Raw genomic sequence first — 24329 nt, 5'->3', positions numbered from 1 at the left:
AGTGGCTCAGTGGTTAACGAATCCGACTAGGAACCATGAAGTTGCGGGTTCGATCCCTGCCCTTGCTCAGTGGGTTGGTGATCCAATGTTGCCATGAGCTGTGGTGCAGGTTGCAGACTCGGCTCAGATCCCACGTTGCTCTGGCTCTGGCACAGGCCGGTGGCTACATCTCCGATTAGACCCCTAGCCTGGGAACCTCCATATGCCGCGGGTGCGGCCCCAGAAAAGACAAAAAGAAAAAAAAAAATAAAGAAACAAAAGTTGATAAAACTCTATAAACACACAAATTCAAGAAGTTCAAAGAACCCTGAGAAAAATCTGAAGAAAACTACACTAACATTTATTTCTCTAAAACCACTTAAAAGCAGCCAGAGACCAAAAAAAAAGAAAGATAAGTGAGTTCCTGTTGTGGCTTAGTGGGTTGAGAACTCAACATCATATCCATGAGGATGCAGGTTTGATCCCTGGCTTCACTCAATGGGTTAAGGATCTGGCACTGCCGAAAGCTGCAGCATAGGTCATAGATGTGGCTTGAATCTGGCATTGCTGTGGCTGTGGTGTAGGCTGGCGGCTGCAGCTCTAATTCGACCCCTACTCTGGGAACTTCCATATGCCACAGGTGTGGCTTTAAAAAGAAAACGAAGACAAAGATCATATGGTGGCAAACATCTCATAGGAAAAAATATTCAGCCAAAAGAGACTGCTGAAAGAAAAATGTTGTCAACAAAGAAATTTTTTCTAATGAAACAGCCTTTTCAGACATATAAAAGCTGAAAATACTCATCCCTGCAAAGCTGCAACACAGGAAACATGAAAAGAAATTCTTCTTAAAGAAGAATGATGGTACTAAGAGGAATTAATAAATAAAAGGGTGAATGGGAGAAACCAGATGTAGACAACTGCAATCGACAAGGGCTCAATCTCCCAAATACACAAACAACTCATACAACTCAACAACAAAAAACAAATAACCCAACTGAAAAATGGGCAGAAGGCCTAAACAGACATTTCTCCAAAGACATACAGATGGTCAGCAGGCATGTGAAAAGATGCTCAACACTGCTAATTATTAGAGAAATGCAAATCAAAATTACAATGAGGTATCACCTCACACCAGCCAGAATGGCCATCAGTAAAAAGTCTACCAATAACAAATGCTGGAGAGGGTGTGGAGAAAAGGGAACCCTCCTACACTGTCGTTGGGAATGTAAATTAGTACAACCACTATGGAAAACAGTATGGAGGTTCCTCAGAAAAGTAAATATAGAACTACAACAGGATCCAACAATCCCACTCCTATGCATGTAACCAGAGAAAACTGTAATTAAAAAAATATACATGGAGGAATTCCTGTCACGGTGCAGTGGTTAGCGAATCCAACTAGGAACCATGAGGTTGCAGGTTCGATCCCTGGCCTCATTCAGGGGGTTAAGGATCTGGCGTTGCTGTGAGCTGTGGTGTAGGTCACAGACATGGCTTGGATCTGGTATTGCTGTGGCTGTGACATTAGCCAGCAGCTATAGCTCCAATTGGACCCCTAGCCTGGGAACCTCCATAGGCCACAAGTGTGGCCCTAAAGAGCCAAAAAAAAAAAAAAAAAAAAGATGCACGCACCCATATTTTCATTGTAGCACTATTAACAATAGCCAAGACATAAAAACAACCTCAATGCCCACTGAGAGACCAATGGATAAAGAGGCTATGGGGAGTTCCTGTTGTGGCTCAGTGGAAATAAATCTGACTAGGAATCATGAGGTGGCGGGTTCAATCCCTGGCCTTGCTCAGTGGGTTAAGGATCTAGTGTTGCTGTGAGCTGTGATGTAGGTTGCAGACTCAGCACAGATCTGGCATTGCTATGGCTGTGGTGTAGGCCGGAGGCTACAGCTCTGACTGAACCCCTAGCCTGGGAAGCTCCACATGCCACTGGTGCGGCCCTAAAAAGCAAAATAAATAAATAAATAATAAAAATAGGTGTTCCTGTCCTGGCACACTGGAAACGAATCCGACTAGGAACCATGAGGTTGCGGGTTCAATCCCTGGCCTCGCTTAGTGGGTTAGGGATCTGGTGTTGCCATGGGCTGTGGTGTAGGTCGCAGATGCGGCTTGGAACTGGCGTTGTGGTGGCTCTGGCGTAGGCTGGCGGCAACAGCTCTGATTTAGACTCCTAGCCTGGGAACCTCCATATGCCGTGGGTGTGGCCCTAAAAGGACAAATGACAAGAAAAAAATAAAAATAAAAAAGAGGCTATGGTGTATATACACAATGGCATATTACTCAGCCATCAAAAAAACAAAACAAAACAAAATAATGCCATTTGCAACAATATGGATGCGACCAGAGATTTCATGCTAGGTAAAGAAAGTCAGAAGAGAAAGACAAATACCATATAACTTATATGTGGAATCTGTGGTGTAGGTCACAACTGTGGCTCCAACGTGATCCCTGGCCCAGGAACTCCATATGTCCCAAGGTGGCCAAAAAAAGTTTGGCACAAACTTTCATATGATTCAGACACTCCACTCCTAGGTATTCCCCCCAAGATATATACAAGCACATGTCTACATCAGACTCACAAAAATGTTCACGTCCTTTTTTATGACAACTCAAGTCTGGACACCTCCCAAATGTCAATTAACAGGTGAATGGACGAATTCTGGTATATTCATATGAACAAGTATTACTCAGCATCATAAAGAAATGAACTACTTTCTTTCGTCAACATGGATGAAACTCAAACTTATGCCAAAAAAGCTAGACAAAAACAGATATTATATGAATCTATTTAAATAAAATTCCAGAATATACAAATTAGTCTATAGTGACAGAAAACACATCAATGGTTGTCTGGGGACAGGGAGAGAATGAAAAGGGCATGAGAAAATTTAAGAGGTTTCTTAAAAAAAAAAAAAAAAGATACCAATGAACTTATTTACAAAACCAAAAGAGACTCACAAACATAGAAAACACTCTTATGGTTACCAAATGGGAAAGTGGGGAGGAGGTATAAATTAGGAGGTTGGTATTAATAGATACACACTACTATATATAAAATAGATGAGCTAATAACAAGGACCTCCTGCAGAGCACAGGGAACTATACTCAATATTTTGTAATAACCTATAAGGAAAACGAATTTGAAAAAAATATACGTATGTATATATAACTGAATCACTATGCTGTACGCCTGAAACTAACATAACACTGTGAATGAACTGTACTTCAATTAAAAAAAAAAAAGGGTTGAGCAATAAGTTTTAATTGTTAAACTCTGGGAAGAAAACTTTTAGCGGTAATGGGTATGTTTATTACCTTAATTGTGTCGATGATTCCTTGGCGATAATATTCACATACAAAAATTTATCAAACTGTACACTTTAAATATGTGCAATTTACTGTAAATCAATTACGCCTAAGCAAAAATTGGAAGAGAAAAAAAGAGCCTGACAAACCCAACAGTAAGTTCAAATAGAAGACCAAGGAACTAAGGAGCTAAACATAGATACAAGAAGTAAGATAACCACTAGAGCAAAATAGAAATATTTCTAAACAACAAAATTCATTTATACACAACTCAACCCCCCTTTTCTTTTTTGTTTTTTTGGCTGTCTTGGGACACATGGAGATCCTGGACTAGGGATCAGATCCGAGCCGTAGATGCAACCTAAGCTGTAGCTGCGGCAATGCCAGATTCTTAATCCACTGTGCTGGGCCAGGGAAGGAACCTGCATCCCAGTGTTCCCAAGGGGCCCCAATCCCATTGCGCCACAGCAGGAACCCCCAACTCAGCAACTTTTAAATTAGCAACATACCAGTTAACTATGCAGATAAAAGGGTGCCCAAGGGGACCTGCCAGACCTCCGGGGAGTCTACAAGGTCAAAACTATTTTAATAAAAGGATGATGTTCTTTGCCTTTTTAATCCTAATTCTATCACGAGCATACAGAGGAGTCTTCCAGGGGCTACATGACTTGGATCGCAGATTAAATGCAGAAATAGACATGAGAAGTCAGCTAACAATAAGTCAAAAAATTGGCAAAACTATAAAACACCACCATTCTTCATCAAAAACACTGCTTATGTTATTATGTGATGCACTTATCATTATTTTTAGACAAGCAGTAAATGAACAGGCAGCATTTTAAAAATTCCCCAGTTTTCATTTGTAAAAGCGCACCCACATAAAACAAGGATTCCTTGGGTCCTGAGTTGTGGCGAAGCACTGCTGTCCATCTGTCACCACTTGGCCCCCCAGAGGCTCCTGCAGACAGAAGTAAATTGCCTTGCCAAGGGCTATGACCCCTGAGTGAGGGACCACACAGTCCACACTGGTGCCCTCAACCTGAAATCTGGTCCCTATAAGCTAAAAGCACAGAAATTACGAGTAAACTTTTAGAAACATTTACAGAAGTTTTACATTGCCATGCAACCAAACCCATGATTGATGGGCTTGTATTTTGTGTTTTCTTCATTTCATTTTTCTAAATGTTCATTTTTATTGTACTTTATAAAAGTATTGATCTGCAACCGTTTGGGACCAGATATATCTTATAATTAAATAGCAATTGGATTTTTTTTTTTTTTTTGCAGCAGTGTGCAGTGGCGTTGTATGGGACTTCAGTTCCCAGATGTAGGGTTGAACTTGAGCTCCTGTACTGAAAGCTGTCCTAACCACTGGAGTGATCTTTTAAGCAAAATAAGTCCCTAGTCCTATTTCCCTGTGATTAATATATATTGCTCCTTATACAAATATCAAAGCAGTGCCCATAACTGGAAATCAGTAATGATAAAGGAAACCATACGTACCCTCTTCAGTGAAGAATTTTTCTACAGGTCCCACAAACTGATTGATTTCATTAAGTTCATCTTGGCTAACTTCTGGGAACGGGAAAACTTCTTTCTAAAAAGGATGAAGACGAAGTAAAATTTTAATTTTTGGCAACCTCCCATAGAGGTAGTATCAATCAAAAGGGACAGAAAAAGACTTGTTTCCACATCCTCTGGAAAGAACTGGAAAGCCAACTTGAGAAGGTGCCTAAGGCACAGGAATCGTGCGTTAGACTCCACCACCTTGTCTTGTCCTGCTCCCTGACCAGGCAGGCTTATTGCTGACTTTGATCAGCTTTCCTGAACAATAACAAGTTACGATGATGGTCCCACGAAACACAGAGCCTGAATGAACATTTCCAACCCTGATCTGGTCCCTGATTTGCAGCTGCCTGTGGCCTGAGCCATATCCCTTCACCTCTCCACACTGCTGTTTCCGCACCCGGAATATGCAGTTAACGTTTACTCAAGGTCGTTGTGAGGACCATGCAAGATAATGGACGTGAAAGCTCTTTACAAAAACGTAAAAACTCACATTAGTTATTTTGTGAGCTCAAAGATGCTGCCGCTGATAGGGTCAGACTGTGTGCGCAAGGCCTGATATCCCACCGGGTTCCCTGGCTGCCCGCTCCAGCACCGGCCCTCCCGCCAGCCACCCCTACTACCTGTGCAGAGTGTGTGAGGTTATGGGGCCGGAGCATGCGAATGTGGCCCTGACTCCACTGCTTCTTAGATGTGTGACAGGCAAGTCACACCCCTGCCAGTGTTAGTTCTTCTCCTGTTACGTATCATGAAAGGGCTGACACGTCCTGAACACGCAGGAACTCTAATTCTGTGTGTTGGATACCGGCTCTGCTCTTGTTTCCATGCTGGAAAACAACTTAGCTTCCAATCTATCTCAAACAAACCATGAGTGACCGACATTTCCAAATCAGCCTGGATTCCCCACGGGGCCACTGCTCTACGCTGCCTAAACCATCCCAGTGTCCTCAGCCCCTCTGGCTTTGGGGCTCCATCCTCCTCTTTAGCTGCCAGCAACGACAGGAATATGTGGATCTGACTCGCAACTGCTGAGATGCGGCACCACAGGCCCTAAACCCCAGCCCCCAGGAGCCCTGCCTCTCCTCACAGCATCTCACCCAGTGTCTCAAGATGCTCCCCCTCCAGCCCTGTCCTGTCCTCCTGCCTCCTCCCTCCAGCCCCATGTCTAATCGGCCGCTTGAGTAACAGGCTCCCAAATCTGTTTTCTCCTGTCGGGACCCCTAGACAGGCTGATAGATGGGGCCCTATCCACAAGCGGGAGGAGGCTTCAAGAGATCCCTGCCTCCAGGACATCTTGTCTCTGCCCCTAAGTTGGCCTAGGAGGACATTACACTGAGACTGTCACATCCCTCTGTAGCCCCTTAGGGCTGGCTCTTTAGCTGAATTAGAGGCTCAGCTCACTGCATCGGCCTTCACAGCCTCATGGACTCACCTGGGCCTGGTGCAATGGCTGTGTTAGAGGAAGATTATCTGGTACCAGCAAGCAGCCAAGTAAGAAAAGAGAACACCCTAGGAACAGATGGCCCTCAACTACAACCAAAGGACAACTGCCACCAGGACAGAGACCTCAACCCAAGTAAGAACCCATCTCTGGTAGCAATATCCAGAGTCTAAATGGGGTGCCTAAGGGTACTGAGTTCAATTTCATTAGCACTTTTCAAATTTTTGAAAGCAATGTAATTGATTTCTCAAATAAGTCCAGTGTACAAGCCAAATATGTAAAACAGATGAAAGCCAAGCTGCTTTGAATGAGGCTATGGATGGGTAGAAGTTACCCAGATCCCTCCCACTCAATCTCCCACTGGTCCCTGCAGCAGAGCTGGGGATGCTCTAGGGAAGAGCTTGAGTCCCCTGAGGGCGGGGGTGGGGTGGGGGGTGTGTCAGGTATCAGCCCACGTGATCATGGAAGTCGCCTTCTATTCCGAGAGTCTAAACATGTCAGGTGCCACGTTGCTGCTCAAACCCCAACTATGCTGAGAGGAAATGGCAGCCTGAACCTGGGCAGTATCAGTGGAAGGGCTTAAAAGTTGTCAGATGCAAGTACAGGTGACAAGACAGGAATAGAAAGACTCAAGCTCACCTCCCCTCATGAAAACACCAAAATCACAACTAACTGCTGAACAACCATCAACAAGATAAACTTAAAACTATCAAAAAAGGAGTTCCCATTGTAGCACAGTGGAAAAAAATCCGACTAGTATCCATGAGGATACAGGTTCAATCTCTGGCCTTGCTCAGTGGGTTAAGGATCCAGGATTATAGTGAGCTGTGGTGTAGGTTGCAGATGGGGCTTGGATCCAGAATTGCTGTGGCTGTGGTGTGGACCAGCAGCTGCAGCTCTGATTTAATCCCTAACCTGGGAACTTCCATATGCTGCGGGTGAAGCCCTAAAAAGCAAAAAAAAAAAAAAAGAAAGAAAAAAAAGAAAAATAAAAAACACTATCAAAAAAGATATTCTATAACCAAAAACAAAGAAAAAGCCACAAGACAGTAGGAGGGTTGCTTTCGCAATATAAGCAAGTTCCACACCCCCCAGGTGGGTAACCCACGAAGTGGAAAATGACTATGTGCAAAGGTTCTCCGACAAGAGTGAGAGTTCCAAACCCTACATCAGGTCCCCCAGTCTGGGAGTCTGGCATTGGAAGAAGGAGCACCCCCCTCCCCCGGCCCCCGCAAGCATCTGGCTTTGAAGGACAGCAGAGTGTGTGTGCAGGACTGGGGGAAACAGACTGCACTCTTGGAGGGTGCACAAAGGTTTCATGTGCACTGGATCCCAGGGCAAAGCAGGGACTCCATAAGATACTGGGTCAGATCTACCTGTGGGTTTTGGAGGGGCTCCCGGGGAGGCAACAGTCAGCTGTGCCTCACTGAGGGGGCAGGATATTGGAGGAAGAGGCCACAGGGAATAGTTATCAGTGTGAGCAACCCTGGCAACTGTCATTTTGGAAAGATATGGCCCCACCCAATAGCTTGCAGGCACCAGTGTAGAGAAGCCCCAGGCCAAATAACCAACAGGGTGGGAACACACCCCCACCCATCAGCAGACAGACTGCCTAAAGGTGTCCTAAGCATGCAGCCACCTCTAATTATATCCCTTGACACAGCCTTGCCCACCAGATGGACAAGACCCAGCTCTACTCACCAGTGGGCAGCTACTAGTCTCTCCCACCAGGAAACCTGTGCAAGCCCCTGGATCAACTTCACAAACCAGAGGGCAGTCACCAGAAGCAAGAAGAGCTACAACCTTGCAGCCTGAAGAAGGGAGACCACACAGAAAGCTAGACAAAATAAAATGGCAGAGATATATGTTACAGACTAAGGAACAAGCCAAAACCCCATGAGAACAACCAAGTGGAGAAGAGACAGGCAACCTACATTAAAGACTTCAGAATGATGATGGTGAGGATGATTCAAGAGCTTAGAAAAAAAAAATAATAATAAAGGCATGGATTGAGAAATTACAAGAAGGGATTAATAAACAGATTTAAAAAACAGTGATAATATAACAACTGAAATGAGAAAATACTCAGGAAGGAATCAATAGCAGAACACATGAGGCAGAAGAATTAATAAGTGAGCTGGAAGACAAACTGGTAGAAATCACTGACATAGAACAGAATAAAGAAAACTGAAAAGAAATGAGGACAAACTAAGAAATGACCTCTGGGACAACATTAAATGCACCAACATTTGCGTTATAGAAGTCCCAGAAAAAAAGGAGAGAAAGGGCTGAAGAAAACAGCCCTAAAGAGATAATAGCTGAAAACTTCCCTAACATGGGACCATGAGTCCCATATAGGATAAACCCAATGAGGAATACACTGAGACACACATTAATCAAAATTAAAAGACAGAGAAAATATTAAAACAACTAGGGGAAAGCAACAAATAATATACAATGGAACTCCCATAAGGTTATCAGCTGATTTTTCAGCAGAAACTCTATAGGCAAGAAGGGAGTGGCATGATAAATTTAAAGTGATGAAATAGGAAAACCTACCAAGAACACTCTAGACAGCAAGGCTCTCATTTAGATTTGATGGAGAAAGCAAAAGCTTTACAGCCAAGCAAAATCTAAGAGAATTCAGCACCACTAAACCAGCTTTACAACAAATGGTAAAGGACTTCTCTAGGTAGAAAAGAAAAGACCACAACTAGAAACAAGAAAATTACAAATAATGGGAGTTCCCATGTGGCTCAGTGGTAACAAACCCAACTAGTATCCATGAGGATGCAGGTTCAATCCCTGGCCTCGCTCAGTGGGTTAAGGATCCAGTGTTGCCATGAGGTGTGGTGTAGGTTACTGACGCGCTGTGTTGCTTTGGCGCATGGGCCAGCAGCTGCATCTCCAATTTGACTCCTAGCCTGAGAACTTTCATATGTCACAGGTGAGTCCCTAAAAAGAAAAAGAAAAAAAAAAAATCCAAAATTCAGAATCTACAATAGATACACACAAATAAGAAAAAGCAATCCAAACGCAGCACTAAAGATAGTCATCAAACCACAAGAGAACAAAAGAAGAAGGGAAGAGGAGTTCCCGTTGTGGCTCAGCGGAGACAAATCTGACTAGGAACCATGAGGTTGTGGGTTCGATCTCTGACCTCGCTCAGTGGGTTGGCAATCTGGCGTTGCCATGAGCTGTGGTTTGGGTTGCAGACGCAGCTCAGGTCTGGCGTTGCTGTGGCTGTGGCATAGACTGGTGGCTATAGCTCCAATTAGACCCCTGGCCTGGAAATCTCCATGTGCTGCAGGTGCAGCCCTCAAAAGACAAAAAGAAAAAAAAAAGAGGAGGAAGGGAAGAAAAAAGACCTTCAAAAACAAATCCAAAACAATTACCAAAATGGCAATAAGAACATACATATCAATAGTTACGTTAAATGTAAATGGATTAAATGCTCCAACTGAAAGACAGAGTGGCTGAATGGATACAAAAACAAGACCCATATACATGCTATTGACAAGAAACCCATTTCAGATCTAGGGACATGAACAGACTGATAATGAGAGGGTGGAAAAAGATATTCCATGTAAATGGAATTCAAAGGAAAGCTGGAGTAGCAATACTTCTATCAGACAAAACATTTTCAAATAAAGATGTTCACAAGAGACAAAGAAGGAAACTACTTAACGATAAAAGGATCAATCCAAGAAGACGATATAATAATTGTAAATATATTTGCACCCAACATACAAGCACCTCAATATATGAGGCAACTGCTAACAGCCAAAAAAGGAGAAACTGACAGTGACACATTAATAGTGGGGGGACTTTAACACTGTCCTTATAGCAATGGATAGATCATCTACACAGAAAATCAACAAGGAAACACAGGCCTTAAATGACACATAGACCTTATGGACTTAAGTGATATTTATAGAACAATCCATCTGAAAGCAGGAGAATACATACTCTTTTCAAGTGTATTTGGAATATTCTCCATGACAGAGCACATCCTGGGTCACAAATCAAGCCTTGGCAAATTTAAAAAACTGAAATTATACTAAGCATCTTTTCCAACCACAACAAGACTAGAAATCAACAACAAAGAAAATAAACTGCAAAAAACACAAACAAGTAGACTAAACAAAATGCTACTAAACAACCAATGAGTCGCTGAAGAAATCAAAGAGGAAATTTAAAAAAAAAAAACAAAAACCTAGAGACAAATGAAAATGAAAACACAACAACCCAAAATGTATAGAATGCAGCAAGAGCAGTTCTGAGAGGGAAGTTTATAGCAATACACTTACCTCAGGAAATAAGAAAAAGCTCAAATAAACAACTTAACCCTTATACCTAAATCAACTAGAGAAAGAAGAACAAACAAAAATCCAAAATATTTAAAGGAAAGAAGTCATAACTATCTGAACAGAAATTTTTAAAAAAGATGAAGAAAACAATAGAAAAAAAGCAATGAAACCAAAAGCTGGTTTTTGAAAAGATAAACAAATTTGCTAAGACTCATTGAGAATAAAAGGGAGAGCTCAAATCAATAAAATCAGAAACGAAAAAGAAGTTATCATAAAAGATTACCAGAAGCAACTGTATGTCAATAAAATGGACAATCTAGAAGAAATGGACAAAGTTTCAGAAAGGTACAACCTTCCAAGACTGAAGCAGGGAAGAAACAGAAGATATGAACAGACCAATCACAAGTACTAAAATTGAAACTATGATTTAAAAATGTCCAACAAACAAAAGTCCAAGACCAGATGGCTTTATAAGGCAAATTCTACCAAATATTTAGAGAAGAGTTAAAACCTATCCTTCTGGAACTATTCCAACAAACTGCTGAGGAAGGGACACTCCCAAACTCATTCTGAGGCCACCATCACCCTGATACTAAAACCAGACAAAGATAACAAACAATAAGAAAATTACAGGCCAATATCACTGATGAACATAGATGTAAAATTCCTCACCAAAACACTAGCAAACCAAATGCACACTACATTAAAAGGATCATACACCATGATCAAGTGGGATTTATCCCACTGATGCAAGGATTTTTCAGTATCTGCAAATCAATCGATATGATACACAACATTAACAAATTGAAGAATAAAAACCATATGATCATCTTTGACAAAATCCAACAACCATTTATGAGAAAAATCTACCAAAAGTGGGCACACAGGGAACACACCTCAACAAAATAAAGCCGTATATGACAAACCCACAGCTAACATCATTCTCTCTCTCTCTCTTTTTATTTTTTTGGTCTTTTTAGGTCTCTGCCCTTGGCATATGGAGGTTCCCAGGCCACAGGTTGAATCGGAGCTGTAGCTGCTGGCCTACACCACAGCCAGTAGCAACACTGGATCCGAGCTGTGTCTGCAACCTACACCACAGCTCATGGCAACGCTGGGTCCTTAACCCACTGGGCAAGGCCAGGGATCAAACCTGTATCCTCTTGGATGCTAGTCAGATTTATTTCTGCTGAGCCATGATGGGAACTCCAAGATTTTTATTATTTTTTTATTTTTTGTTGGATTTTTTTTATTATTATTTTTTTCCCACTGTACAGCAAGGGGATCAAGTTATCCTTACATGTATACATTTTTTCCCCCACCCTTTGTTCTGTTGCAATAGATTTTTAAATATTACATATAGTGTGTACCCCTGTAAATGAGGAGTTTGGGATTAATAGATAAACACCATCGTATATAAAACAGATGACCAACAAGGACCTACGTATGACATAGGGAACTATAATCAATATTTTATAATAAATAATAAGAGAAAAACTCCTGCTAACATCATTTTCAATGGTAAAGAACTGAAAGCATTTCCTCTAAGACAAAAATAAGATAGGGATGTCCATTTTCACCACTGTTATTCAACATAGTTTTGGAAGTCCTAGCCACAGCAATCAGAGAAGATAAAGAAATAAAAGGAATCCATATTGGAAAATAAGAAGTAAAACTGTCCCTGTATGCATATGACATATTATACACAGAAAATCCTAAAGCTACTATTAGAAAACTACTACAGCTCATCAATGAATTCAGGAAAGTTGCAGGATATGAAATTAATATAGAGAATATTCTTGCATTTCTGTACACTAACAATGAAAGATGAGATAGAGAAGTTAAGGAAACAATACCATTTACCAGGGCATCAAAAAGAATAAAATACCTAGGAATAAACCAACATAAGGAGGCAAAAGACCTGTATTCTGAAAACTGATGAAGGAAATTAAAAATGACACAAACAGATGGAAGGATATACCATGTTCTTGGACTGGAAGAATCCATACTGTCAAAATAACTATACTGCCCAAGGAAACCTACAGATTTAATGCAATCCCTATCCAGTTACCAATGGCATTTTCTGTAGAACTAGAACAAAAAAAAAACCATTAAAATTTATATGGAAGCACAAAAGACTCCAAATAGCCAAAACAACCCTGAGAAAGAAAAACAGAGCTGGAGGAATCAGGCTCCCTGACTTCAGACTATACTACAAAGCAACAGTAATCAAAACAGTATGGTACTGGGAGTTCCACTATAGCACAGAGGAGTAAAGGTCCAGCCTTGTCACTGCAGTGGCCTGGGTCACTGCTGTGGCACAGGTTCGAATCCTGGCCCAGGAACTTCTGCATGCCACTGGCATGGCCGAAAACAAACACAAACAAAAACAAAATAAACAGTATGGTACTAGCACAAAAACAGAAATATACATCAATGGAAGAGGACAGAAAGCCCAGAAGTAAACCCATACACCTATGGTCAGCTAATCTACAACAAAGGAGGCAAGAATATACAATGGAGAAAAGACAGTCTCTTTAACAAGTTGAGCTGAAAAAACTGGATAACTACATGTAAAAGAATGAAATTAGATCTTTCTCTAACACCATACACAAAAATAAACTCATAATGGATTAAAGACCTCAATATAAGATCAGATACTATAAAATTCTTACAAGAAAACACAGGCAGAATACTCTTTGACGTAAATGGCAGCATCATCTTTTAGGATCCACCATCTAGAATAATGAAAATAAAAACAAAAGTGAAATAAATGGGACCTAAATAAACTTAAAAGTTTTTGCACAGCAAAGAAAAGTATAAGCACAAAAAGACAACCCACAGAATGGGAGAAAAATCTTCACAAACAAAGCAGTTGAGAAAGGCTTAATCTCCAAAATATACAAACACTCATGAAGCTAGACAAACAAACCAAAAAAAACCCCCACAACCCAATTAAAAAAAAATAGAAGTTTCCACGGTGGCACAGAGGATTAAGGATCCAGCATTGCTATAGCTGTGGCATAGGTCACAGCTGTGGCTCAGATTTGATTCCTGGTTTAGGAAATTCTATATACTGTGGGCTCAATCAAACAAACAAAAAAAGGCGTAAGATCTGAACAGGGAATTCCTGTTGTGGCTTGTGGCGCAGCAGAAATGAATGTGACTAGTATCCATGAGGATGCGGGTTCAATCACTGGCCTCGCTCAGTGGTTTGGGGATCCAGTGTTGCTGTGAATTGTGGTGTAGGTCATGGACAAGGCTTGGCTCCTCCGTTCCTGTGGCTGTGGTATAGGCCAGCAGCTCCAGCTCCAATCTGACCCCTAGCCTGGGAACTTCCACATGCCGTGGGTATGGCTCAAAAAAAGCAAAAAGATCTGAATAGATATTTCTCCAAAGAAGACAAAGAGATGGCCCCAAAACATGTGAAAAGATGATCAATGTTGCTAATTATTAGAGAAATAAAAATCAAAATTACAATGAGATATCACTGCACACTGGTCCTAATGGCTATCATCAAAAAGTCTACAATCAATGCCAGAGATGGTGTAGAGAAAAGGGAACCCTCCTACACCATTGATGGGAATGTACACTATGGAGAACTGTATGGAGGTTCCTTGGAAAACTAAACATAGAATTACCATATGATCAAGCAATCCCACTCCTGGGCATCTGTCAAGAGAAAATCATGCACCCCAGTGTTCACTGCAGCATGATTTATAATAGCCAAGACATGGAAGCAACCTAAAGTCCATTAACAGAGGAATGGACAAAGGTGATGTGATACAGGGAGGTGGGATCGAGATGATGGAGGAGTAAGACGTGGTACTCACATTTTCCCACAGACACATCAACAAATCATCTACATGCAGAACAACTGGCACAGGGCATCTACTGAAAGCTGGCAGAAGACCTTAAACCTCCATAAAGGGCAAGAAACCCTCCACATAATCGGGCAGAACAAAAGAAAAAAAAAAAAAAAAGAGAAAAGAGGGGAACAAAAAGGAATCAGACCAGACCAGCACTCCTGAGAGGGTGCTGTGAAAGAGGAAAAAAGGAACCTGCAACTTGAGAGGCCACCTAACTGATGGGAAGATCAGCCAGGATGGAGGGAGAACCTCAAACCTTGGAAAAAAGTGCAGAAGCCGGACTGAGGAGGGTAAAGCAAAGGGAGAGCTGCACACATCATTGGTACCATCACCTGAGATACCACAGTCTGAGATGCTTGGATGGGGGCTGGGCACTGAGACTTAGGCTTCAGAGGTTAGTCTGAGGAGAGGACGAGGTTTGACTATGCAGAGACAACCTGGGGGGAAAGGGAGCAGAGCGCCACAGCCAAGGGAACCTGGGAGGAGGCCTGGGCCCACAGAAGAAGCAAGGCGCCCTTGTGGGGGTGGGCGAGAGAAAGGGCAGGACTGCCATAGGAATATCTTTCTCTGCAGGTGCACGGGCTCTTAAGCTTCAGGGCGCCTCTTGCACAGGCTATGGGAGGCAGGACACCCCCTCTGTGCAGGCTATGGGCAGTGGGGGAAACTGCCGCAGCCATCTAAGACTCCAGAAGTGGGCACGGCCTGCCACCACTAGGGGTCCAATGAACAGGTACCACCTGCAGCCCCAGCCACCTCATGGGTCACTGCTAAGGAGGGCACTGCAACTGGGCACCACCCATTGTTGCTCTCACTCTCCTGGGAATGCATACACCCAGCTCTTGCCACTGCCAAAGGCCCTGGGAGCTGCCTACACCACCCTGAGGGTCAGCGCCACTTCCCAAGGCCCTACAACCAGGCACAGCCTGTACCATCTCCCACTGTCAAGGGCCCAGCAACCAGGCACTGGCTACAGACCCAGTCCACTGCCTCCAACTTCCTGGACGTAACCATAGTCTGTACACCAGCACACACCCTATCAAGGGGATAACAGCCTGCACACGCTGAGGAAAGAGAGAGACAGTAAGCCTCCAAACCAAAAGCAGCCCTCACACCAAAAATAAATAGTAAGCTCCCACAAAATACCCAAGGGCGCTCTCACAAAGAAATAGCCCTCCAAGACTCCAAGACTCCAGTAGTTGTTTTCCCTCAACTCAGAGAATAAGAAAAATATAAGCAGAATGAAGCAGCGCAAGAAGCACTGCCAGTTAAAAGAACAGGACAACTCCTCTGAAGGAGCAAACAATGAAACAGGCCTCTGCAGTCTAACAGACAGCGAGTTCAAAAAGGAGATAGTGAAAATTCTGAAGGAATTAAGAGTGGATATGAACAGTAATGCAGATTACTTTGGAAAGGAAGGAGAAACTATAAGGAGGAGCCATGAAAAAGTAGATAATTTATTTGCAGAGATACAAGCTGAGCTAAAGGCACTGAAGAGTGGAATGAAATGCTGAGGAACAGTTAAGTGACTTGAAAGATAGAATAATGTAAATCACCCAATCAGGACAGCAAACAGGAAACCAAATGAAAAAACATGACAGCAAAATAAGAGATTATGGAATAATATAAAGTGGGCCAATCTATGCATAATAGGGATTCCAGAAGGAGGAAAAAAGAAAAGGGGACTGAAAATATATTTGAAGAAATTATGACTGAAAACTTTCCAAATCTAAAGGAAACAGATATCAAGACACAGGAAGCACAGAGGGCCCCAAACAAGTTGAGCCCAAAAAGACTCACACCAAGACATATTATAATAAAAACGGGAAGAGTTAAAGATAGTGAGAGGATTCTAAAGGCAGCAAAAGAAAAACAGAGTTAATTATAAGGGAACCCCCATAAAGCTATCAGCTAATTTCTCTACAGACACATTACAGGCCAGAAGAGAGTGGCAAGACATATTCAAAGTTCTAAAAAGGAAAAATGTGTGGCCTAGAATGATCTATCCTGCAAGATTACCATTTAAAATAGGAGAAATAAAGAATTTTGCCAACAAACAAAAACTAAAAGAATACAGCAATACTAAACCCAAATAATAAATACTAACTGAAAGGTATGGAGTTCCCGTCATGTCTCAGTGGTTAATGAATCCAACTAAGAACCATGAGGTTGCGGGTTTGATTCCTGGCCTTGCTCAGTGGATTAAGGATCTGGCGTTGCCGTGAGCGGTGGTGTAGGTCAGCTCAGATCCCGTGTTGTTGTGGCTCTGGTGTAGGCCAGTGGCTATGGCTCCAATTCGACCCCTAGCCTAGGAACCTCCATATGCCACAGGAGTGGCCCTAAAAAAGGCAAAAAGACAAAAAAAAAAAAAAAAAGAAAAGAACCATGAGGTTGCGGGTTCGATCCCTGGCCTACCTCAACATGACAAAGGCCATATACGACAAACCCACAGTGAACATCATTCTCAATGGTGAAAAGTTGAAAGAATTCCCGCTGAGATCAGGAACAAGACAAGGATGTCCACTCTCGCCACTACTCTTCAACATAGTTTTGGAAGTCCTAGCCACGGCAATCAGAGAAGTAAAAGAAATAAAAGGAATCCAAATTGGAAAAGAAGTAAAACTATCCCTATTTGCAGATGACATGATACTATACCTAGAGAATCCTAAAGACTCTACCAGAAAACTGTTAGAGCTCATCCACGAATTTGGCGAAGTTGCAGGATACAAAATTAATACACAGAAATCTATGGCATTTCTATACACTAACAATAAAAGAGCATAAAAAGAAATTAAGGAAGCAATCCCATTTACCATCACATCCAAAAGAATAAAATACCTAGGAGTAAACCTACCTAAAGAGACAAAAGACCTGTACTCTGAAAACTATAAGACACTGATGAAAGAAATCAAAGATGACACAAATAGATGGAAATCCATGCTCTTGGATTAGAAAAGTTAATATTATCAAAATGACTCTGCTACCCAAGGCAATCTACAGATTCAATGCAATCCCTATCAAATTACCAAGGACATTTTTCACAGAACTCGAACAAAAGATTTTCAAGTTTGTGTGGAAGCACAAGATGCAGAATAGCCAAAGACATCCTGAAAAATAAAAATGGAGCTGAAGGAATCAGGCTCCCAGACTTCAGACTACACTACAAAGCAACAATCATCAAAACCGTATGGTACTGGCACAAAGACAGAAATAGGGATTAGTGGAACAGGATAGAAAGCCCAGAATTAAACCCATGCACCTACAGCCAACTCATCTATGACAAAGGAGGCAAGAATGTACAATGGAGAAAGGATAGCTTGTTCAATAAGTGGTGCTGGGAAAACTGGAGAGCCAAATGGAAAAGAATGAAATTAGAACACTCCCTAACACCATACACAAAAATAAACTCAACATGGATGAAAGACCTAGATGTAAGACCAGATGCTATAAAACGCTTAGAGGAAAACATAGGCCAAACACTCTGACATAAACGACAGCAGCATCTTCTCAAATCCACCTCTTAGAGTACTGACAATAAAAACAAAAATAAACAAATGGGACCTACTCAAACTTCAAAGTTTCTGCACAGCAAAGGAAACCCTAAAAAAAAATGAAAAGACAACCCACAGAATGGGAGATCTTTGCAAGTGAATCAACTGACAAAGGATTAATTTCCAAAATTTGTCAACACCTTCTGCAGCTCCATACCAAAAAAACAAACAACCCCATCAAAAAATGGGCAGAAGATCTAAACAGACAGCTCTCCAAAGAAGACATATAGATAGCCAAAAAACACATGAAAAGATGTTCAGCATCACTCATTATCAGAGAAATGCAAATCAAAACCACTATAAGGTACCACCTTACACCAGCCAGAATGGCCATCATCAAAAAGTCTACAAACATTAAGTGCTGGAGTGGGTGTGGGGGGAAAAGGAACCCTTGGACACTGTTGGTGGGAATGTAAATTGGTGCAACCACTGTGGAAAACAGTATGGAGATTCCTCAGAAAACTAAAAATAGAACTACCATTGGATCCAGCAATCCCACTCCTGGGCATCTATCCAGAGAAAACCATGGCTCACAAAGACACATGTATTCTGATGTTCATTGAAGCACTATTTACCATAGCCAAGACATGGAAACAACCTAAATGTCCATCAACAGAGGAGTGGATCAAGAAGATGTGGTATATATACAGAACGGAATATTACTCAGCCATTAAAAAGAACGAAATACCGGCATTTTGAGCAACATGGATGGACCTAGAAATTATCATGCTAAGTGAAGTCAGCCAGACAACGAGACACCAACATCAAATGCTTTCACTGACATGTGGAATCTGAAAAAAGGACAGATGGAACTTCTTTGCAGAACAGATGCTGACTCACAGGCATTGAAAAACTTATGGTCTCAGGAGGAGACAGTTTGGGGGTGGGGGGATGTGCTTGGGCTGTGGGATGGAAATCCTGTGAAATTGGATTGTTATGATCATTATACAACTACAGATGTGATAAATTCATTTGAGTAATAATAAACAAATAAATAAATAAATAAATTTCAAACTGAATCAACATCAAATTGGATAGTCATAAAGTGCAGGTAATTTATAAACATCAAATTCATAGTCATAAGTAGCAGGTAGTTTATAAGCCATTTATATATGACATTTATGTTTATCAGAAATTATTTGCATTAATTTTGCCTTCCTGTTTATGATTTGAGTAGGTAAATTATAGCATCTTTCTAACAATACAATAATTCTGCAGTGAAATAATAAATATTAAAAAAATCTAAAAAAAATAAAACATGGCAAAAATGAACCTATCTACAGAACAAAACAGACTCATGGACATAGAGAACAGACTTGTGGTTGAAAAGGGGGAGGGAGTGGGATGGACTGGAAGTCTGGGGTTAGTAGATGTAAACTATTACATTTAGAACGGAGAAGCAGTGAGGTCCTGCTATATAGCAGAGGGAACTATATCCAATCACTTGTGATAGAACATGATAGAATATAACATGAGAAAAAGAATGTATATCCATGTATTAACTGGGTACTCTGCTGTACAGCAGAGATGGACAGAACACTCTAAATCAACTGTAATAAAAATTTAAAAAAAAGAAGATATAAGGACTTCCCATTGTGGCTCAGCAGTAACGAACCTGACTAGTATCCATGAGGATGTGGGTTTGATCCCTGGCCTCACTCAGTGGGTTAAGGATCCAAAAACACCATGAGCTGTGGTGTAGGTTGCAGTCACAGTTCAGATCTGGTGTTACTACGGCTGTGATGTAGGCCGGCAGCTACAGCTCTGATTGGACCCTTTGCCTGGGAACCTCCACAGGCCACAGTGCGGCCATAAAAAGACCAAAAAAAAAGGAAGAAAGAAAGAAATGTCTTTGTAGGGCATGGGTTACCCGCACAGTGGGATTTCCAAGGTGGTCCATCAATAGATCAGGCTCTGATTTCCCCACAACAGGCCATGAAATTCTAACCTCCCTGAGGCTGTGTTTCTCAAACTCCTTACCACTCCAGGGCTGTGTGAAACCACAGGAGAGAAAAACTGCATTTCAAAGGGAAAAAAATAAAACTTAAAAAAAAGAAGATGTGATACACATATATATTGGACTATTACTGCCATAAAAAAGAAGTTACGCCATTTCCAGCAACATGGTTGGAACCAGAGTTTATAAGAGTGAATGAAGTCAGACAGAAAGACAAATACCATATGATATCACATATGTAGACTCTAAAAAAAAGTTACAAATGAACTTATTTACAAACAGAAAACAGATTTACAGACTTCAAAAACAAATGGTTACCTAAGAGGACAGGTGGAGAAGAGGGAGGGGTGGACGTGGGGTTTGGGACTGGCATATGCACAGTACTATATATGGAGTGGATGGACAACAGGGACCTGCTGTATAGCACAGGGAACTCTATCACTCAATATTCTGCGATAATTTATATGGGAAAAGAATCGCTTCTCGGCCTTTTGGCTAAGATCAAGTGTATATGGGAAAAGAATCTGCAAAAAAATGCAAATGTATATATGTATAACGAATCACTGCTGTAGCAGAAATGATCACAACATTGTAAATCAGCTATATTTCAATAAAACTTTTTAAAAAAAGTCATCTAAAAATAACCTGGAGGTGAGAAAACAGGATTTGCTGCCAGATTAGATGTGGATTATGAGAGGCGTCAAGGGTGACTCTAGCTATTTGGCCTCAAAAATTGAACAACCCCATCTCCAATATGAAGATCAGGGGTCAGGGCAGGATTAGGGAGAGAGCTGGGGATAGTTTTAGATGTACTAGATTGGAGATGCCTAGTAACATCCAAGTGCAGATTCTGAGTAGAAAGACAGACATAAAGAGAGCCTGAACAGTGTAGGCTGTAGCTACGGCTTAGCTGTGATCTCTGGCCCAGGAACTCTGTATGTTGCTTGGCAGGCAAAAAAGAAGGAAAAAAAAAAAAAAAAAGAAAGAAAGAAAAAGGCGAGAAAGAGAGAGAGCCTGGAGTTCAGGGGAGAAATCTGAGCTACAGCAGTACATGTGCATCTTCAGAATATTGACAGTATGATACCAAATTAGATCATCAGAGGAATGGTTATAGATGAAAAGTGAGGTCCACAAAAAGCCTCAGAAAACTCCCAACTCCAACTGGGACAGTTGGAAATTTTAGCAAATGTTTATAGAGGTCAAGGAGCCAAGGAGGAACCAGCAAAGAAGTCTGAGAAGGACCAGCCAGTGACGTAGAAAAAAAAATCAGGAGAGGAGTTCCCGTCGTGGCGCAGTGGTTAACGAATCCAACTAGGAACCATGAGGTTGTGGGTTCGATCCCTGCCCTTGCTCAGTGGGTTAAGGATCCGGCGGTGCCGTGAGCTGTGGTGTAGGTTGCAGACTCAGCTCAGATCCTGCATTGCTGTGGCTCCAGCATAGGCCAGCGGCTACAGCTCCAATTTGACCCCTAGCCTGGGAACCTCCATATGCCGTGAGAGCAGCCCCAGAAATGGCAAAAAGACAAAAAAAAAAATCAGGAGAGAACAGTTATTTAAAAGTCAAGAATGATGGGAGTTCCTGTTGTGGCACAGCAGAAACAAATCCGACTAGGAACCATGAGGTTGCAGGTTCAATCCCTGGCCTCACTCAGTGGGTTAAGGATCTCGCATTGCTGTGAACTTGGTGTAGGTGGCAAACGCAGCCTGGATCTGGCATTGCTGTGGCTGTGGTGTAGGCTGGCAGCTGTAGCTCCAATTCGACCCCTAGCCTGGGAACCTCCATGTGCCATGGGTGTGGCCCTAAAAAGCAAAAAAAAAAAAAAAAATTAAAAGCCAAGAATGATGAACTGTGTCAAATGCCAGTGATGGGTCAAGTAAGGTGAGGACTGAGAAAAGACTTACAGCAGGCAGGTAGGTAGGTGTGAGCAGAGAAAAGGAAGCACCAGGCCAGGTGGCAGGAAACCATGTATCTTGTAAACAGCGAGGGTCCATGGGGGACAATGAAAAGCAGGAACCTCCAGAAATGGCAAGAAACCACATATTTGGGGTGTTAAGTGTCCTGAAGGCAGACAAAGAATGATGGGTAAAGGCATGAATCTGCAGAATCAAAATGTAACCTGTTGCTCAACATGACCTAATTATAAGAAAATAAGCCTTGCAAATAATAAGTTCCATGATGGAGAGACGTCTTGATACTTCCAATCAAGGCTAAATAAGGACAAACATCCCTCCTCCCTTCGGGAAAGTGGAGAGGGAATGAAAATCAGGGGATACAAACCCAAGTCCCTCCTTCCAATGAGTATTTGACCACTCATTTGCACACCCCTCAGAACCATCCTGCCAATGACACCCAGGGCAGCTGTTCGCCTGTCTGCCTGCCCATCCTTTTGGGGTGTATTTTCACTTAAATAAATCCTCACTTCACTTTCTGAATTTCCATCTCGTTTCTGAATTCCTTCTCTGAGGAGACAAAGTACCTTTCCAAGAGAACAAGACCACAGATGCAACAACAAGGAGGTCACTACAGGCGTGCATGAGAGAGCACCAGTGGACTGGTCAAAGCCTGAATGGTATGCGTTCAAGCTGCAGCGGAAGGTAACAAGTGATGATGCAGAAGAGAAAGGAGACAATTAAGGCCCTGGAGTAGTTGAAAAGACTTGGGGTCTAGGTGGCTTTTGCTGGAAGTTAAGGTCCACCCACGTTGATAGAGAAGGTAGACCACATGGGCACACATGGTGGGGGTGGGGTGGAAGTTCTGACCTGACAGCACATATTTTCTCAGAACAAAGGGAAGCAAAGCCAACAGGTGAGATGAGGATGAGGAGGTGCTGCCAGAGGTTTGGAGTAAAAGAAGCAAGAAAGATTTGTGTTCTTTCTTCACCTTGGCGGCAAAGCACAAGGTCCCAGGACCACACAGCTTCAGGTTCTGGGAAAAATGGTTTCCCTAACTTTAAAGGCCTAGTTTTGTACTTCCTACCAGGGCAAATCACTCCAGTCTGAGTGTCAGCTTCTGCATTTGTAATGCCTGACCACCTTAGAGAATGTTCTAGAGAAACCAGGGACTAACTCCCTAATACATATCAGCTACATCAAGGATGCACAGATTCCAGCCAAGCTCAAAGTGCTTTACATATCTTTTTTGTTGTTGTTTGGGGGGAACCTACAGGAGGGAGTCGAGAACAGTTTTTGCTCCTATTTTGTGTATGATCACACGGAGGCACTTCACAGTAGTAACCCCAACGCACGGGACTAGCAGGTACTGAAGCCAGCACTGACCACTTACTCTGCTGCCTCTTGCATCTGCACCGTATCGTACGGTTTAAATGCATTTCCACACATATACATCTCACTGGGGCTTTGCAACACATCTGTGAGGGCAGAACACAACGCTAGATCCATTTGAAGTTTGAAAGAACTGGGGCCTAAAGTCACAGAGCCAATGTTAAATCCAAGTCTTTCGACTGTTAAGAGCCTGGTAAGTGCTTAGTGCAAACGGCTACTAAGGGTTGGGTGGGGAAGGCGCCTGGGGACCGGTCTTCAGAGGAACCTGATAGGCGGGGTGAGGCGCGGGGACTTGGCTGTGGAAGCCGACAGAGGGGCGGCTGGGCGTGGACTGTGTGAAGGAATTAGAGAGGAAGGCCCCCAAAGTTCGGGGCCAGAACACTGCGTCGAGGGTTGCTTAGCGTCCACCTCGCCTGGGGTTTCCCAAAGCGACCTGGAGACCTTAGTTAGAACACCGGCCCCGCCTGCAGGGGAGTCGAAGAGTTAGCACACCTGCTCGCATGAGCGTTTGTCAGGCAGTTGTGGAGACTTTGACCGGGATCGACCGGCCTTCCCGAAAAGGGCAGAAAGCAAGAGGTAGAGAGCAAGGACGACCGGGAGGTTCTGCATTACCTTCTCGATTCTGCCCAGGAAGAGCTCCTTGGCGAAAGCTCGGCTGGGCTGACTGGTGCGCAGCAGTCGCCGGCTCTCGGCAAAGGCCACGAGGGCTCGGCAGGAGCGCGCCGCCGCCGCCGAGCGCAGGAAAAGCCCGCAACAGTTCATCACGCCAGAGACGGATTGCTTGCGTGCAGATGCCTCTACTGCTTTCCCAGCGCCTCACTCACGTGCTGCGAGCTCGCACCGCCCTATGACGCCATCGGCAGGCGCCTGCTCTCTCTGGCCGCTTTTGCGCCTGCGCGGCCTCGGGCTTCGGACAGAGGGTGGAGTCGCTGTCAGTTTAGCGGAGTCTTGCGGCGGCGCTGCGGGGGTGGCCTGTTACCTGAGTTATTCATCACTGCTTAGTATTTTCAAAGCCTGTCACCTGGGTTCTTCATCACTGCTTAGTATTTGCGGGTTT

General features: G+C 42.8%; 1 protein-coding gene across 1 annotated transcript in view; it reads right to left on the bottom strand.

Annotated features, from left to right (window-relative positions):
- The window catches only part of ACAD9 (acyl-CoA dehydrogenase family member 9), a 47749-nt gene extending 23668 nt beyond the window's left edge, over window positions 1-24081 (bottom strand). The window contains exons 1-2 of the mRNA XM_021069406.2: window positions 23885-24081; window positions 4804-4897 (exon numbers count right to left, since the gene is read on the bottom strand). Of these exons, the coding sequence (XP_020925065.2) occupies window positions 4804-4897; window positions 23885-24034 (244 nt within the window). The 5' untranslated portion in view covers window positions 24035-24081. The remainder of the gene's footprint in view (window positions 1-4803; window positions 4898-23884) is intronic.
- Between the last annotated feature and the right edge of the window lie 248 nt (window positions 24082-24329).

Source organism: Sus scrofa, chromosome 13 (genome assembly GCF_054392235.1).
Source record: "Sus scrofa isolate SSC_HxYL_T2T_F1_AM1 chromosome 13, Sscrofa_HxYL_maternal_Yorkshire_Landrace_v2.0, whole genome shotgun sequence".
NCBI lineage: Eukaryota > Metazoa > Chordata > Mammalia > Artiodactyla > Suidae > Sus > Sus scrofa.
The sequence above is the reverse complement of the archived record's forward strand: the minus strand, read 5'-3'. Positions and strand labels throughout refer to the sequence as shown.